General features: G+C 36.2%; 1 protein-coding gene across 1 annotated transcript in view; it reads left to right on the forward strand.

Moving 5' to 3' along the window:
* The window catches only part of GRM7 (glutamate metabotropic receptor 7), a 960,751-nt gene that overhangs the window by 631,909 nt on the left and 311,737 nt on the right, over positions 1-17,105 (forward strand). Inside the window, 1 exon segment of the mRNA XM_020973801.2 lies at positions 9,582-9,721. Coding sequence (XP_020829460.2) covers positions 9,582-9,721 — 140 coding nt within the window.

Below are 17,105 nucleotides of genomic sequence, written 5' to 3' on the forward strand. Positions count from 1 at the left end.
TAATTTTCTTAAGATATTTTCTCAAAATGTCTTAAGTTCTGCGTGTTCAGCAAAAGATTCAAACCAGATTTTGGAAATGATATGAAAGGCAGGGTAGTATAGGAGATCAGGTTGACATGGAGAATAAAGTGTTGGGTTTGGAACGTGAAAGACTGAGTTCATATTCTGTTTCTTACATATACTGTCTTTGTGAATCTGGGCAAGTCACTTTACTTCATAGTGCCCCAGTCAACTCTATCAGACTTGAAGGTGTAAAGCAGGTTGCATTACTTGAGGCAATTTCCTTGCAGTAGTAGATCATGCCAATGATCCCATCTCTTTCCTTGAAAAAATGGATATTTTGGATGGCTGTGGAAAATTTGACAGATGGAGAATTGGGAAGAAGGGAGAGGCTGAGCATTTAGGCTTAAGGCAATTTTTGGCTGCCAAATCCTGTCTTCGTGGAAGATTCTCATTTGAATTTGCCTCCTTAGATACTGATGATGCAAGAGGGCTTATGTTGCCATGCTATTCCATATTGTCCCTTACCTTCCCATGGCCTTCTAAGCCCTCTATTTACCCCTCTTCCCCAACTGAGCCTCCACCCTTATGCCCAGAGTCTGGTTAACTTTTACTCCCCCAGTGGAAAAAAGCATGGAGAAAAAGACACAGATAGTAATCATAATTGTGAATGTGAATGGGATGAACTCTCCCCATAAAACGGAAACGGATTGTAGAATGGATTAAAAAACATAATCCTACAATATGTTGTTTACAGGAAACACATTTGAAAAAGAGTGACACATGCAGGGTAAAGGTAAAAGGCTGGAACAGAATATATTATGCGTCAGCTGAAGTGAAAAAAGCAGGGGTAGCAATCCTGATCTCAGACAAAGCAAAAGCAAAAATAGATCTAATCAAAAGAGATAAGGAAGGAAACTACATCCTGCTAAAAGGCACCATAGACAATGAAGTAATATCATTACTAAATATATATGCACCAAATGGTATAGCATCCAAATTCTTACAGGAGAAGTTCAGGGAGTTACAGGAAGAAATAGACAGCAAAACTATACTAGTGGGGGACCTGAACCCCCCCCTCTCAGCACTAGATAAGTCTAACCACAAAATAAATAAGAAAGAAGTTAAGGAGGTGAATAGAACATTAGAAAAGTTAGGTATGATAGACCTCTGGAGAAAACTGAATGGGGATAGAAAGGAATATACTTTTTTCTGGCAGTACATGGCACATACACAAAAATTGACCATGTACTAGGGCATAAAAACCTCACAATCCAATGCAGAAAGGCAGAAATATTAAATGCATCCTTTTCAGATCATGATGCAATAAAAATTATATGTAATAAAGGGCCATGGAAAGATAGACTAAAAAATAATTAGAAGGTAAATAATCTAATCCTAAAAAATGATTGGGTCAAACAACAAATCATAGAAACAATCAATAATTTCATTCAAGAGAATGACAATAATGAGACAACATACCAAAACCTATGGGATGCAGTGAAAGCAGTTCTTAGGGGAAGTTTTATATCTCTAAATGCTTACATAAATAAAATAGAAAAAGAGGAGATTAATGAATTGGGCATACAACTAAAAAAACTAGAAAAAGAACAAATTAAAAATCCTCTAAACACCAAATTAGAAATATTGAAAACCAAAGGAAAAATTAATAAAATTGAAATTAAGAAAACTATTGAACTAAATAAAACTAAGAGCTGGTTTTATGAAAAAACCAATAAAATAGATAAGCCTTTGGTTAATTTAATTAAAAAAAAGAAAGAAGAAAACCAAATTACTAGTATCAAGAATGAAAAGGGTGAAGCTACCACCAAGGAAGAGGAAATTAAAACAATAATTAGGAATTATTTTGCCCAACTATATGCCAACAAATTTGACAATCTTAGTGAAATGGATACATATTTACAAAAATATAAATTGCCCAGATTAACCGAAGAGGAAGTAAAATACTTAAATAACCCCATCTCAGAAAAAGAAATTGAACAAGCCATTGATGAACTCCCTAGGAAAAAATCTCCAGGGCCAGATGGATTTACATGCGAATTCTATCAAACATTTAAAGAACAATTAATTCCAATACTATATAGACTATTTGGGAAAACAGGTGAAGAAGGAGTCTTACCAAATTCTTTTTATGATACAAATATGGTGTTGATACCTAAACCAGGAAGAGTCAAAATAGAGAAAGAAAATTATAGACCAATTTCTCTAATGAATATAGATGCAAAAATTTTAAACAAAATACTAGCAATTGCAGCAACTTATCACAAGAATAATACACTATGACCAGGTAGGATTTATACCAGGAATGCAGGGTTGGTTCAATATTAGGAAAACTATCAGTATCATTGAGCATATCAGCAACAAAACCAACAGAAACCACATGATCATCTCAATAGATGCAGAAAAAGCTTTTGATAAAATACAACACCCATTCCTATTAAAAACACTAGAAAGCATAGGTATAAATGGAGTCTTCCTTAAAATAATAAATAGCATCTATCTAAAACCTTCAGCAAGCATTACATGTAATGGGGACAGGCTAGAAGCATTTCCAATAAGATCGGGGTGAAACAAGGATGTCCATTATCACCACTGTTATTCAATATTGTACTGGAAACCTTAGCTTTAGCAATAGAGAAGAGAAAAAAGAAATTGAAGGCATTAGAATAGGCAAAGAAGAAACAAAGCTATCACTCTTTGCAGATGATATGATGATATACTTAGAGAATCCTAGAGAATCGAGTACAAAACTACTTGAAATAATAAACAACTTTAGCAAAGTTGCAGGCTATAAAATAAACCCACATAAATCATCAGCATTTCTATATATTAACAAAGCCCAACAGCAAGAGATAGAAAGAGAAATCCCATTTAAACTTACTGTAGACATTATAAAATATTTAGGAGTCTACCTCCCGAAACAAACCCAGGAACTCTATGAACACAATTACAAAACACTTTTCACACAAATAAAATCAGATCTAAATAATCGGAAAAACATCAGTTCCTCACGGGTAGGCCGAGCTAATATAATAAACATGACAATCCAACCTAAGCTAATGTACTTATTTAGTGCCATACCAATCAAACTACCAAAAATTATTTTATAGAGTTAGAAAAAATAATAACAAGATTCATTTGGAAAAACAAAAGGTCCAGAATATCAAAGGAACTAATGAAAAGAAATGCAGGGGAAGGTGGCCTAGTAATTCCAGTTCTTAAATTGTATTATAAAGCAGCAATCATCAGAAATGCTTGGTACTGGCTAAGAAATAGAGTGGTAGATCAGTGGAATAGTTTAAATATGCAAGACACAGTAGACAATGAGTATAGTAATCCATTATTTGATAAACCCAAAGACCCCAGCTTCTGGGATAAGAACCCACTCTTTGAAAAAAACTGCTGGGAAAACTGGAAAAGAGTATGGCAGAAACTAGGCATAGACCCAAATCTCACACCATATACCAAAATAAAGTCAAAATGGGTTCAGGACTTAGATATAAAGGCTGATACCATAAGTAAACTGGGAGAACAAGGAATAGTTTACCTATCAGATCTATGGAGAACAGAAGAATTCATGACCAAACAGGAGATAGAGAACATTATGAAAAGCAAAATGGATAATTTTGATTACATTAAATTGAAAAGTTTTTGCACAAACAAAGCCAATGCAACTAAGATTAGAAGGAAGGTAGAAAATTGGGAAAGAATTTTTACAACCAGTCTCTCTGATAAAGGCCTCATTTCTAAAATATATAGAGAATTAAGACAAATTTATAAGAACACAAGCCATTCCCCAATTGAAATGGTCAAAGGATATGAACAGACAGTTCTCAGATGAAGAAATTAAAGCCATCTATAGTCATATGAAAAAATGCTCTAAATCGTTATTGATTAGAGAAATGCAAATCAAAACAACTCTGAGGTACCACATCACACCTATCAGATTGGCCAACATGACAAAACAGGAAAATGATAAATGTTGGAGAGGATGTGGGAAAATTGGAACACTAATACATTGTTGGTGGAGTTGCGAAATGATCCAACCATTTTGGAGAACAATTTGGAACTATGCCCAAAGGGCTACAAAAATGTGCATACCCTTTGATCCAGCAATAGCACTTCTAGGGCTATATCCCAAAGAGATCAAACAAATGGGAAAAGGACCCACATGTACAAAAATATTCGTAGCAGCTCTTTTTGTGGTGGCAAAGAATTGGAAATTGAGAAGATGCCCATCAATTGGGGAATGGCTGAGCAAGCTGTGGTATATGAATGTAATGGAATACTATTGTGCTATAAGAAATGATGCACAGGCTGACTTCAGAAAAACTTGGAAAGACTTATATGGTCTGATGCTGAGTGAAGTGAGCAGAACCAAGAGGACTTTGTACACAGTGTAACAGCCACATTATGCAATGACTAAGAATGTTAAACTGAACCCTTCTCAGCATTATGAGGATCTAAGACATCTCCAGAGGCCTCGGGTTGGAAAATGCTGTCCACATGCAAAGAAAGAACTATGGAAGTCAAATCACTATCACTTATTTTTACCTTCTATTGAGTTTTTTTTCCCTCTTTCTGATGGTTCCTCCTATTGGTTTTAATTTGTACTTACAACTTCACTAATGTGAAAATATGTTCAATGGGTATGTAAATGTAAAGCCTATGTCAGATTGTGTGCCATCTTGGGGAGGGTGGGGGGAGGAAAAGGGAGAAAAATGTTCAACTCAAAAGCATATGGAAAAAAAACATAAAAATAAATAAAAATTAAAAAATAGAAAAAAAAATACTTTACTCCCCCAGCTACACACCTATATTCATAAATGTGTCAAAGCCTCAACATGCCATTTCTTCCTTCTTGGTATCTTTTTTGTTCTTGTTTCTTTGTCCTGAAACTTTTCTTGTCCCATTTTCCCCCTAATGAGAAGCACATTTTTAAAGTACAATTCCTCTTTTCAATTTTGAGAAATTCAGTGAGTTGTGAAAAAAAAAGAAAAGTGGAAGAGCTGAAATGACAGGAGAACCATATTATGGAATCCATCAAAAAGGTCAAAGCCCCACAATGCCTGCTTACCAGTCATCATTCAGATAAAAGTATTCAGCTATTCTACCTTAATTTTTTTCAACAAGACCTCTAATGAGAATGGAAAAGGGCAGGACAAGAATAATTTCCTCTAACAAAGAATGTGCGAGGAGAGAGACACCATGCTCTGTGTGGCCTCCTGATGAGTCCTTCTCTTGTGAGCTGCTGATCTCTACAAATGGCTATAAAAGGCCTCCTCCTAGCTACTCAGATAAAATCATCCTCTGCACACCTGCCTCTGACAGCCTCTTTTGTTCAACGTTTGTGAACGGGCTCAAGTCCTGTTACTGAATGAATAGAGGTTGTAGACACAGTACCCAGAGTCAGAGCAAAAGGTAGGCAAGGGTCTGAATATCAATGTGTCAATGCAAAGTGACAGCCTAAAACAAAAAAACAAACCAAACCAAAAGCAAAACAAAACAAAAACAAAACAAAACAAAAACTTCTTGCGGATGACCTGAAGAATCCAAGATTTCTCTTTCCTCACTACAAACTTGGCAGGTTCTTGTCAGGATCAGAGAGAAAAGAAATCTGATTTTAACTAGCTGTGCTTGTAAGTCTCCAAGTCACTTCTCCTAATAATCTGGAGGAATCATGTTCATCTAGTTCACATTGTTTTACTGAGATAATTTTAATTTTTTTTCAATTAATAAACATTTATTTTTCTTTCCCACCCCAACCATTAGAAAATAATTTAAAAAAGGGAAATTAGAACTCTCATAACAAGTACCCATAGTCAGGTATAGGCCTGCATTAGCCACATCCAGAAAAGCATTTCATTCTATACTTTGATACTTTCCCGTCAGGACACAGGTAGTTGACTTTATCTTCTGTCTTGGAGGTGGGTAGCCTGCTTCATCTTCCATTTTTTTTGGTTACTTTTGACATGGATTGGGGAATTCATGACCTTAGTTTCCCCCATTGCTACTAAAGGGGTGGTTCTCCAAGTAACTAAAGGAATACTACCTAGCCAATGTGATTTCACTGTTTAAAATGGGGTCTAAATGGACTGTTGTGCGTAGTGATGATGCACATATTTTAAAAATGTTTTATTAATATTTATTAATTTATATAACCTACATTTACCATTGTATCTCTCTTCTTTCCACCTCTTGGAGAACAACCTATTATAACAAAAAAATAAATAAATAAAAAGGAGCAGGAAAGCAGTTCAGCAAAACTAACCAAAATACCAATTAAAAGTCTGATATTATTTGCAGTGTTCATCATCCATAGGCTCCCATCTCTTTATGGGAATTGGGGCAGGGAAAGGTATCTGCTCATATTTTTTTAGCTGTAGCTTTATAATTTTCTACCTTTTAGCTTAATTATAATAAAACTAGTATTTATATAGTGATTTAAATTTATAAAATGTTTTACATATTATCTCATGTGATCTTCAGAAGTTTGTGAGATAAGTGCTAATGCTATAATCAGTTTACAGAGGAAGAAACTGAGGAAGGCTGCACACCACACACACACACACATATACATACACCCCTTTGCCGCAGTTAGATGGTAAAATGGATAGAGTCAAGAAAACCTGAGTAAAAATCTGCCTGCTGACACAAACTAGCTATGTGACCCAAGGCAAGTCATGTAACCTCCATTTGCCTCAGTTTCTTCATCTGTATATATACATATATATATACACACACACACACACACACACATATGTATATGTAGATGAAATTAATATATACATACATATGTATCCATTTGTGTAATACTAAGTGTGTTTGAACCATGTAAATAAATATTATATTAATTGTGACTTAGAATATCAAGATCACAAAATGTTAGCATTGGAAAAAACCTCAAAACCCATCCATTTTAACACATACCTGATAATAACTTCTAATCAAACCTGATACATGATTGTTTAGATTTTGAATGATGATTTCCAATGAGGGGAAAGACTTCCAATAAGGTAGCCCATTCCACTTTGAAATAGCTCTAATTATTAGGGAGCTTTTTCTTGCATCAAATCCAGAGCTGTCTCTTGTCAACTTGTCTTTCCTGATTCTAGTTTTGCCCTGTGAAGCCATGTAGAACAAATGAGATAAAGTTTGAGGAATCTTCAGTTCCCCACCAGCCCCACATCTTCTTTTTCAGATTAAATATCCCCAGTTGTTTCAAATGCTTCTCATGTGATACAATCCCAAGGTGTTTCTCCTATCCAGCTTCCCTCTTCTAGTTACTATCCAAACAATCAATATTTTTTCAGAAGATGTGGAACCCAGAAGTGAACAAAGTTCTCCACAGATTTCTGACTGGAATCATCACCTCATGAGGCCAGGGCCCCATGTCTCTAAATGTTATCTAAATTACATAGGCCTCATGGAGGACTGCATAGCACAATGTTGACTAAAATATAGCTTTCAGCTAACAGAAACCCCTGGATCTTTTTTTCCAGAAATCCTCTTTAAGGATATCTTTTCCATCTTGTACTTGTACAGTGGATTTTCTTTTAACTCAACTGTAAGACTTTAGAAAAGAAATATCACCAGGTTAAGTAGCTCAGTTTTTTATTAATTTTAATATTTGTTAACCTTTTCTAAGTGCATATATGTATGTGTATATCTATCATGTGTATACATCATACATGTATATATACACATTGAGTGTGTGTGTGTGTGTGTATATATATATATATATATGTATGTATGTATATGTGTGTGTGTGTTTTCTGGTTTCATTCATCTGTCATGACACTTTAAAAATTCAAGTTCATTAGATGCAAAGGCTTTGGAAGCTCACATTTGGTAGTGGCCTACATTCTATCCCTATACTTTAGTACAAAAATATTTCCATGCATTTAATCAGTATCCAGTTTCCCATTTACGTTAAACCTAAGAAGCTTGCTTAAGTCTGTCTTTTGAAACATTTGTTTCACTACCTACCATTTAGCAAGAGATGAGAATACAAAAGGAAGTAATAATCTTAAGCACTGATGTAGAAACTAACTTCTTTAAAAAGTCTTTAGAAGAATGAAGTTAAAAATAACAAGAGTTAGAGAGAAATAGAGTAATGGATAACAGAGCATTTTGTCCTAATCCTTAGCCATGATCCCGGTCTTTTCCTTCTGATTTTAAATTATTTAAATACATTATTAAATAAGTGGGCTTTGGGGAAAAATAATGCAGAACTTACTCAAAAGTTTCTTTAAACAAGTATTCTACAATTCTAAATCATATAGAAAAGTCCTTCAGGTTGCTTCTTATAAGATATCCTTTTTATGCTAACAGATTGCATTTGTTTTGGTCAGAGAACAATATCTATATATAAACAGCTTGCATTGTATCTCATTGTAAACAGCTTGGGTGATGTTTGACATATGTCTGCATACCAATACATCTATGCATATAACATGAGTATTTGTATGTATGTAGTTTACACATATATGTATATGTAGTATGTATGTATGTATGTATATGTAGTGAGATTTCTGCAGCAGGGAAAAATTAAAAATTAATCAATGAAGATTTCTGTTTGTGTCTTTTTGAGAAGGATAATATTAGTTAATTTTAAAAAACTCTTTGCCGTGATTGCAGGTATTGGCTCAAGAAAATATTGACTAAGCCTAGACTATTCTCACTGAGTATAGCATGTAAACATCAAATGTGCAAAAAATCAAACATATAATCTTGCTTAGTCATGACCACCACTGTCTTAATCATCATGTTAGTTACAGTGAATAAATTGTTGGCCATGACAACAGAAGTGAAAACAGAAGATTATTTTACAAATTCCTTATAATCCCCCCCCCGCTGTAGCCATTAGCTACTATTTAGTCTTTGATTGTGAAATAACATGGATAGAAAGAAAAATTTATGATTTATATGGAGAAAACATGAGGGACACATAGATATATGAGTATATCCAATTAAAATTATCAGTAGTATTTTTATAGTAGAATTGAAGGAATGTAAAAAAGGGATTGGGAGGGGATGATCTATCCATCTCCCTATTGTTTCTTTTGTCCATCCCAAATGCATGCAGATTACTGGAATAAAAACATATTATGGAGGAGGATATTTCTGGATGCCAGTCAAGACTCACAAACCTGGGCTGTCTTCTGTTGGCAATATCTCTGAGAACCAGATGGAACAATTTCTGGAAAAATTATTTAGAGGCTCCATTCACAGGGTTTCACTAAAGAACTCCCTCAAGAAGTAGGGGGAGGGTGGAGAAGGCTTCTAAAATTTCATGCTGTGTGTGCAAGGCAAGATGAAAGCCAGGTTTGGGGCTTTCCCCCTGTCTTCTCCATCCCTCTCCCCAGTCTTTTTTAACCAGCAAGCAAGAGATGAAATTAGCCCATCATGTCCTAAACCTTCCATTTACAACACCATGGTGATAGAGGGCTTCTGCAATAGCAGAAATTCTATTCTCCCATCTTTTGGACAAAGCCAAAGTAATCCACTGAGTTTGGTTTCATGAGCTCTGGTTCCTTTCTTGTTCTTGAATCCTTCAGGCAGCGCTGGCACTCCAGTGACGTTTAACAAAAATGGGGATGCACCTGGACGTTATGACATCTTTCAGTACCAGATAACAAACACCACTAATCCCGGCTACCGCCTCATTGGCCAGTGGACTGATGAGCTGCAGCTCAATGTGAGTCAAGTTTCTTCTTCATTTGCATTCGTATGCAATAAGGTGATCAAATGTATAACTTTCCCTTGCTTTTTAAGTTCAAACATACATGTACCTGGATGTAGATTTTTGGGTTTTGCCTTTGTTTATTTTTTCGTGTGTTTGCATGTTGAGATTTAAATACAAACTACTGATTCTTCACTTAGCTACCTGATGTTGGCATTAACCTCATGACAACTGCAAAAAGCATCCAACTATACTTGATTACAAATGTCTTCTTTCATTTGTTTTGCATCTTAGCTTGTCTTTTGGGTATGGTTGGGGGTTTGACTACATTGGTTGTGTTTCTCTCTCTTCCCCTTCTCTTCTTTCCTTCTTTCTCCTTCCTATAACGCTGAGTAGATCTTTATTCTATCTCTTCTTCTCCCTCTGTAGCATAGGGGCTCTATAAAAGACAGACACTATTTCGTTGAAGCTTTATGTTAAGCTTCTGTGTCTGATGGCCACCATCACCTCTTACAATATTGCACTAGGCTGCTGATACTTTTTCAGATTACTGGGAAAAAATGCAACAACAAACAAATAAAAACCAATAAATCACAGTCTGTTGTCATGGTTAAAGTGCCATATTCTGCAAAGACATAGATAAGAATCCCACTTTAGATACCTGACCTGTGACCCTGAGCAAGGCAATTAACCTTTCTACCTGTTTAGTTTCCTTATCAGTAAAATGAGTGGTATTACACTTGATGTCCTTCAACCTCCTTTTCAGCTTTGATCTATGATTCTTTGATTCCACTCTCAACTCCACTCCTGCTATGGAGTGGTAACTCCTGAAATTTCTCTAGCATATCACTCAAACCTCATTTTTTAATGTCAAATACCTTTGATGACCATAATTCAATTAAATTTGACAGACACCTGTTAAGTATATACAGTCTGCAAGCTACTGTGCCAGCCACCAGGGATACAAAGATTAAAAATTCTAGTTACTACCCTCAAGGAACTTACATTCTATTCAAGGGAATATTGCACATACATAATCCTATTTTATTTATTTATTTATTTATTCATTCATTCATTCATTCACTCATTTATTTATTTATTCATTCATTTCTTTTTTTATTTATTGGTGAGGCAATTGGGGTTAAGTGACTTGCCCAGGGTCACAGGGCTAGGCAGTGCCAACTGTCTGAGGCTGGATTTGAACTCAGGTCCTCCCGACTACAGGACTGGAGCTCTATCCACTGCACCACCTAGCTGCCACTATAGTGCTATTTTTGTATTTGAAATACTGTTGCTTCATTAGACCTACATTTTGGGTTCCCTTAACATCCTGAAAATCTCATTAAAGGGCAATTGGTTTTATACACTTGAAAACCATGCTAGTGTGTTGTCTTGGGGATTTGAAAGCCTCAAAGGGGGATGATCAGACTTCATAGTCCTAGACAGCAGACAATAACTGACATATGATTGAGAGAATAAAATGGTGCAACTTCTTTTTAAAATATGTGTTTGTTGTTATGAACATTTATTATATCTCCCTCATACTACCCTTGATTAACAATGAAAAAGAAAAAAATAATAAAAATAGAACTCATAACAAATAAGCATAGTTTAACAAAACAAATAACCACATTGGCCATGTCCAAAAATGAATGTCTCCTCCATTTTGATTCCATCTCCTCTCAGGAAATAGATGAGAGTATATTTCATCTTCAGTCTTTTGGATTTGTGCTTTATCATTGCAAGGTCAGAGTTCTAACACCTTTGAAAGTTATTCTTTTCTTCCTGATGCACATCTTGCTGTATAATTGTTCATTCAGTTCTACTCACTTTACTCACCATCGGTTCATAGGAGTTTTCCTGGTTTTCTTTGAAACTGTCTTTTTCAGAACTTCTTATGGCACAGTAACAATCTCTTAGATCCATATTCCCTGATTTGTTTAGATCTTCCTCAACAGGAGGGTACTTTCTTACTGTTCAGCATTAGGCAACTATGAGAAGAGCTGCTGTGAATATTTTTTTTGTACTTATAGGTCTGTTTCCTCTTCCTTTGATTTTTTGAGGTATAGGTATGGTAGTAGTATTGTTGGATCAAAGGGATACTGTTTAGTATCGTTTGGGGTATAACTGCTAAAAGCTTTCCAGAGTGACTGGACAAATTCACACTTTACTAGCAGGCCCCACAATACTAGTGGACCAATTTTCCACAACTGCTCCAACACCTGCCATTTCCTGTTCTTGTCATATGTGTCACTCTGATGGGCATTAGGTAAAATGTCAAAGTTGCTTTAATTTGCATTTCTCTAAATATTATTGATTGCAACATTTTTAATATGGTTGTTGATTGTTTGAATTTCCTCCCTTGAAAACTTCCCTTTCATATTCTTTGAATTGGTGAAGTTTTGGTGGAATGATTTTACATGATTTTTATATGTAGTTGCATATTTTTGTCTCTAAAAATGTTTTCATTTTCAGTTTGAATGCTTTTTTGTTTTCTCCTAGTTTGTATATAATACTTTGGGTAACTTTTCTGTGTGACTTCATGCACTTTGCTTTATACTGGTTTCATCATATGTTTAATGATGAAATTTTGCCTTCATGTTTATTGACAGAAATAGGGAAGTTTGAATGAGGCTATGGTTTGGAGGAAAAGATAACTACTTGTTTTCTGGACAACTAGTTTATCTGTAAAATGAGGGAGTTCAATTAGGTGGTCTCTGAAGTCCAGAAAAAACAGCATCATCATTGTGGCCAAAAGTATTGCCATCATCTGGAAGGAGACACTTCCCCCTCTTTCTGATCTTGACACTTTAGTTAGCCAATTCAACTTTCCGCTGTCCTCTATTCTCTAATAATGTTTCCTCCATCTAGGTGGCACAATGGATAGTGTGCTGGGCCTAGAGTCAGGAAGACTCATCTTCCTGAATTCAAAACCTGCCTCAAACATTTATTAGCTGTGTGAATCTGGGCAAGTCACTTAACCCTGTTTGCCTCAGTTTCCTCATCTGTAAAATGAGCTGGAGAAGGAAATGACAAACTATTCTAGTATCTTTGCCAGGAAAACCCCAAATGGGCTCACAAAGAGTTGGACACAACTGAACAACAGCAGGGCTTTGTCTATTTTTCTATTGTCCCCTACCCCTGACCCAGCTTCAGTGCTGGATTAGTTCTATCATCTGCCTCGTTGTTCCTGCTAGTGATGCTTTACAGAGCTGGAGGAAGTCATAACTCTGCTGACTGGGTATGTTACAAATTCATGTTTTCCAACTTCAAGGAAATGCTTTAATTTCTCCCTAATTGACTACTTATCTAATTCCCCACAAAAGCTTTTCAGTCATCTCTCTTAATCCTACTCACTACCTAGCCAACCCCATCCCCTCTATGTTGTGCCTTTTAGTTTACTGAGAAAATTGAAGCCAGTTGTGTTAAGCTCCCTTTCTCCCCATTTTCTTAATCTCAAAACCCCTTTGAAATCACCCCCTAATCTCTCTTCCTTTCTTCCAGCCTCTGACAGTGAAATAGCCTTTCTTCTTGCCAAGGCCAACCTATATACAAGTACACTTGATTCTATCCCCTCCCATCTTCTCCAGCGTATTGCAAACTCAATAATTCTTCTCCTCTATTAATTTTCCATCTGTTCCTATCTACTGGTTCCTGAGCTATTGCCTTTAAACACGCTCAGCTCAAGTCTTCCCAGTCCTTTAAAGGAAAAAAAGTCATTTTACCTTACCATCCCCTCAGGTTATCTTTCTTTTATCTCTCACAGCCAAAGGTGAGGATGGAAAAAAGTAAGAAGGAAGCTTTCTATACTCAGTAACTTTACTGTCTCTCTTCTCACTCACTTATCATCCTTTGACTTTTGACTCTGACTTTTGACCTAATAACTTTAAAAGAATTAGTGATTGAAGGGGAAAGCAATAAATTTTGGAGGGGATGTGAAAAAATTGAGACCTAATTCACTGCTGTTGGAACTGTGAAGTGATCCGACCATTTTGGATAGCAATCTGGAATTATGGCCAAAAAGTTATGAAATTGCCTATAGCCTTTCACCCAACAATATTACAACAAGGTCTATTTCCAAAGCTGCTCAGGGAAAAGGAAAATATCCTGTATGTTTGTGGTGGCAAAGAACTGGAAATTGTGGAGACACCCTTCTATTGGGGAGTGGCTGAACAAGCTTTGTTATGGGATTATGATGGAATACTACTGATAAGCTCATTGATTTTAGGAAAAAAAAACATGGATAAACTTGCATGAAATAATGAAGAGCAAAGCGAGCAGAACCAAGAGAACATTATATATAGTAACAGCAATATTGTTTTAAGAATAACTTTGAAGGACTATTATAAATACTCAAATTAACTACAAAGGACATATGAAGGAAAACACTTTCTGTATCCAGAGAAAGAACTGATAAATAGAAGTATGTATAGAATGATTTTACACATATATGTATATATGTATATACACACATACATATTTGTTTCTAATGGCAAGAGGGTGGGATGGTAAGAAAAGAAATGGGAAAAAGTAAGTTACAAGATAACTTTATTATATATTTAAATGGAATAGGAAGTGGTACAAAATAGATTTGCAGTTTTATGTACAACCATCTTTTTTTGTTATTCTGACATCACAACTTGAATAAAACTGTTCTATCCAAAGTTACCAGTGATTTCGGTTTTCTTTTCCCAAATCAGTCCTTATCCTTCCCAATTTCTATGCTCCACTTAACACCGTTGACCACCTACTACTCTTGGGATGCTGTCTCCTTTCTGGGCTTTTATGAACTGTTTCCTGGTTCTCCTCTTTCCTGCCTAACCATTCCTCAGTCCACTTTGCTGTTCATCATCCATTTCACACTTCCTAACTTTGGGTGTTTCCTTAGGCTGTGTCCTAGACCTCCTACTCTTTTCTAGACTGTCTGTCTTGTTGACTTCATCAGTTTCTGTGGATTTAATTATTATATTTCTCCTGATGACCCACAGATGTGTACTATCTTCAGTCTGCCCTGAGCTTCAATCCTGTGTAACCAAATCTCAAACTCATCATGTCCAGAAACAAGCAGTTATCTTTTCCTCCAAAGCATAGCTTCATTCAAACTTCCCTATTTCTGTCAATAAACAATAGCAACCTTCTTCCAATCTCCCAAGCTAGCAACCTCAACATTTCTCCCTCTCTCTCACCACCCATCTACCATCAGATACTAAACTCTGCTGTTTCTACCTCTGCAACATTTTGCCAGTCCAGTCCCTTTTCTCTAATAATACAGCTACCACTTGTGTTCAGTCCCTCGTCACCTCTCACCTAGATTATTGCAATGGCCTTCTAATTGGGCTCCCTGTCTCAAGTCTCTCTCCATTTTAGTTCATTCTCCACAGTGTTCCCAAAGTGATTTTCTGTAAGTATACTTCTGTCCATTTCATCTTCTATTCAATAAACTCGAGTGTCTCCCTATAGCCTTCGAGATCAAATCTGAACCCTGCTGGTTAGCTTTTCAAGCCCTTTATAGCCATGGCCCAACCTGTCATTGAGCCTCATTGTACATCACACCCCTGCTGAACTCTGATCCAGACAAGTTGAACTGCTCTGTCCTCTTCTCACACAACACTCCATCCTTCATCTTCACGCCTTGGCACTGACTGTTCTCCCTGCCAAGAATGTCCTCTTACCTCATCATATCTGTGCTCTAGAACCCATCTCTGTTTTAATGACCCAGCTGGAGCACCATTTTCCAAGTGAAGCTTTTCCTAATGTCTTCCCTCTCAAACTACCTTGCAGTTAGCCTCTGCTTTTATTTTGATTTATTCTCTTGTTATTCTACATGCCCTTATATGTGTACTTGTCTCCCTCAGTAGAATGTAAGCTTTTTGCTGGTAGAAATTGCTTCCTGCTTAGCACCCAGCACAGTGCCTGGCACAGAGTAAGCATTTAACAAATAGTACTTGCTTATTTGCTTGGGTGTTTTAAACTATTATGCATGATCCTATGACTAAATGACATTCAAGGCCCCTTCTATCTCAAACATCCCACAATTGTGCGATAGCCCTCAACAGAAATGTGTACTGGCTTTAAAAATAATCCAGCAGTTATTAAAGCTCCATTATACACATGAAACTCTCTAAGCATGGGGGAGGAAAAGTCCAAATTAAAATTTATATTAAGTATAAACATATGGCATTGAAACTAAAGTCAAGTGGGCATTTTCTAAATGCATTTATATTTAGGAATTGTTACTAAAATGTGGACCATCACACGCATGAACCCAGGCAGTAAAAATTCCAAACCAGCACAAATATCAAAAAGAGAAGTTTATAGCAATTGCAGATTTTCTTTATGCAAAGGAGGACAATAACTAGCTGCATAAATCAGAGGTAAGTCAAGCTAAAAAACAAAAAAACAAAACAAGGCTGCCACATGGTATTCAAATACCTTAGCCTTGAATTAAAACCCAGCCTTGAGAGAATTCCAACCTGTCTTCCTAGGACAGTGTAACAGATAGAACTCTTGGTTTAGAGTTAAGGCACTCAACTTTCAGTCCAGCCTCAGACACCCACCACCACCTTTGTGCTCATGGATCATAGAGGTGGACCTGGAAGGAAGGTCAAATGTCATTTAGTCATTCTAGTCGTTCCCACCTCCTAATTTTATAGATGAGACATCTGAGGTCCATGGAAGTCAGTGACTTTTCTAGTTACCTTCTTTGAGAATCAATTTCTTTGTCCATAAAGTAAGGATAATAATGCGTGCAGTAACTACCATAGCTTTGCTATGAGAAAAGCACTATGCTAATGTGGATTATTTTTATAATTATGATTATTTCTGTATGCCAGAATACAACCTCATTCCACAGACTTTGATCAAGTGTTTGTTCTAGATAGAACATTGTGCTTGATACTGGGGTATTCTGGAATACCGAAGTGTACAGATTCAGAGTTTAGAGAAGAAATTGTAGCTACTCTCATAGAGTTTACAATTTGGGAAAGGATAAGGAATGTACACGTATCTTTATTGTGCAATATTCCCCTAAAAAAATACTGTGTCTACATCTGTGTCCCTAAATACCTATTTTCATTGAATGACAGTAATTCTCTTCAAGCGTGAGCCTTCTGTTGAGCCTCACCACCCCCCTCCACCTTGAGAATGGGAGGAGGGGACATTCAATAGAAGAATAGGCTGCATTGGATGAATGTACTCTGTAATGCATGTTATTTATTTATTGAAAAGAGCAGGCTTTGTGAGCATATTGATTTTTCCACTAGGATCATTTAACTAATAAGGAAAAAAAAAACAGTTGGGATACTTTCTGAGGACCCAACAGAAACCTCCCAGCCCAGCCTTAATGTTCACTGTGTTATTTAGAAAATGAAATTGAATTGTTCTTGTTATAGTGACTAAT

Source organism: Phascolarctos cinereus, unplaced genomic scaffold (assembly GCF_003287225.1).
Source record: "Phascolarctos cinereus isolate Bilbo 61053 unplaced genomic scaffold, phaCin_HiC Scaffold_4;HRSCAF=312, whole genome shotgun sequence".
Taxonomy (NCBI): domain Eukaryota; kingdom Metazoa; phylum Chordata; class Mammalia; order Diprotodontia; family Phascolarctidae; genus Phascolarctos; species Phascolarctos cinereus.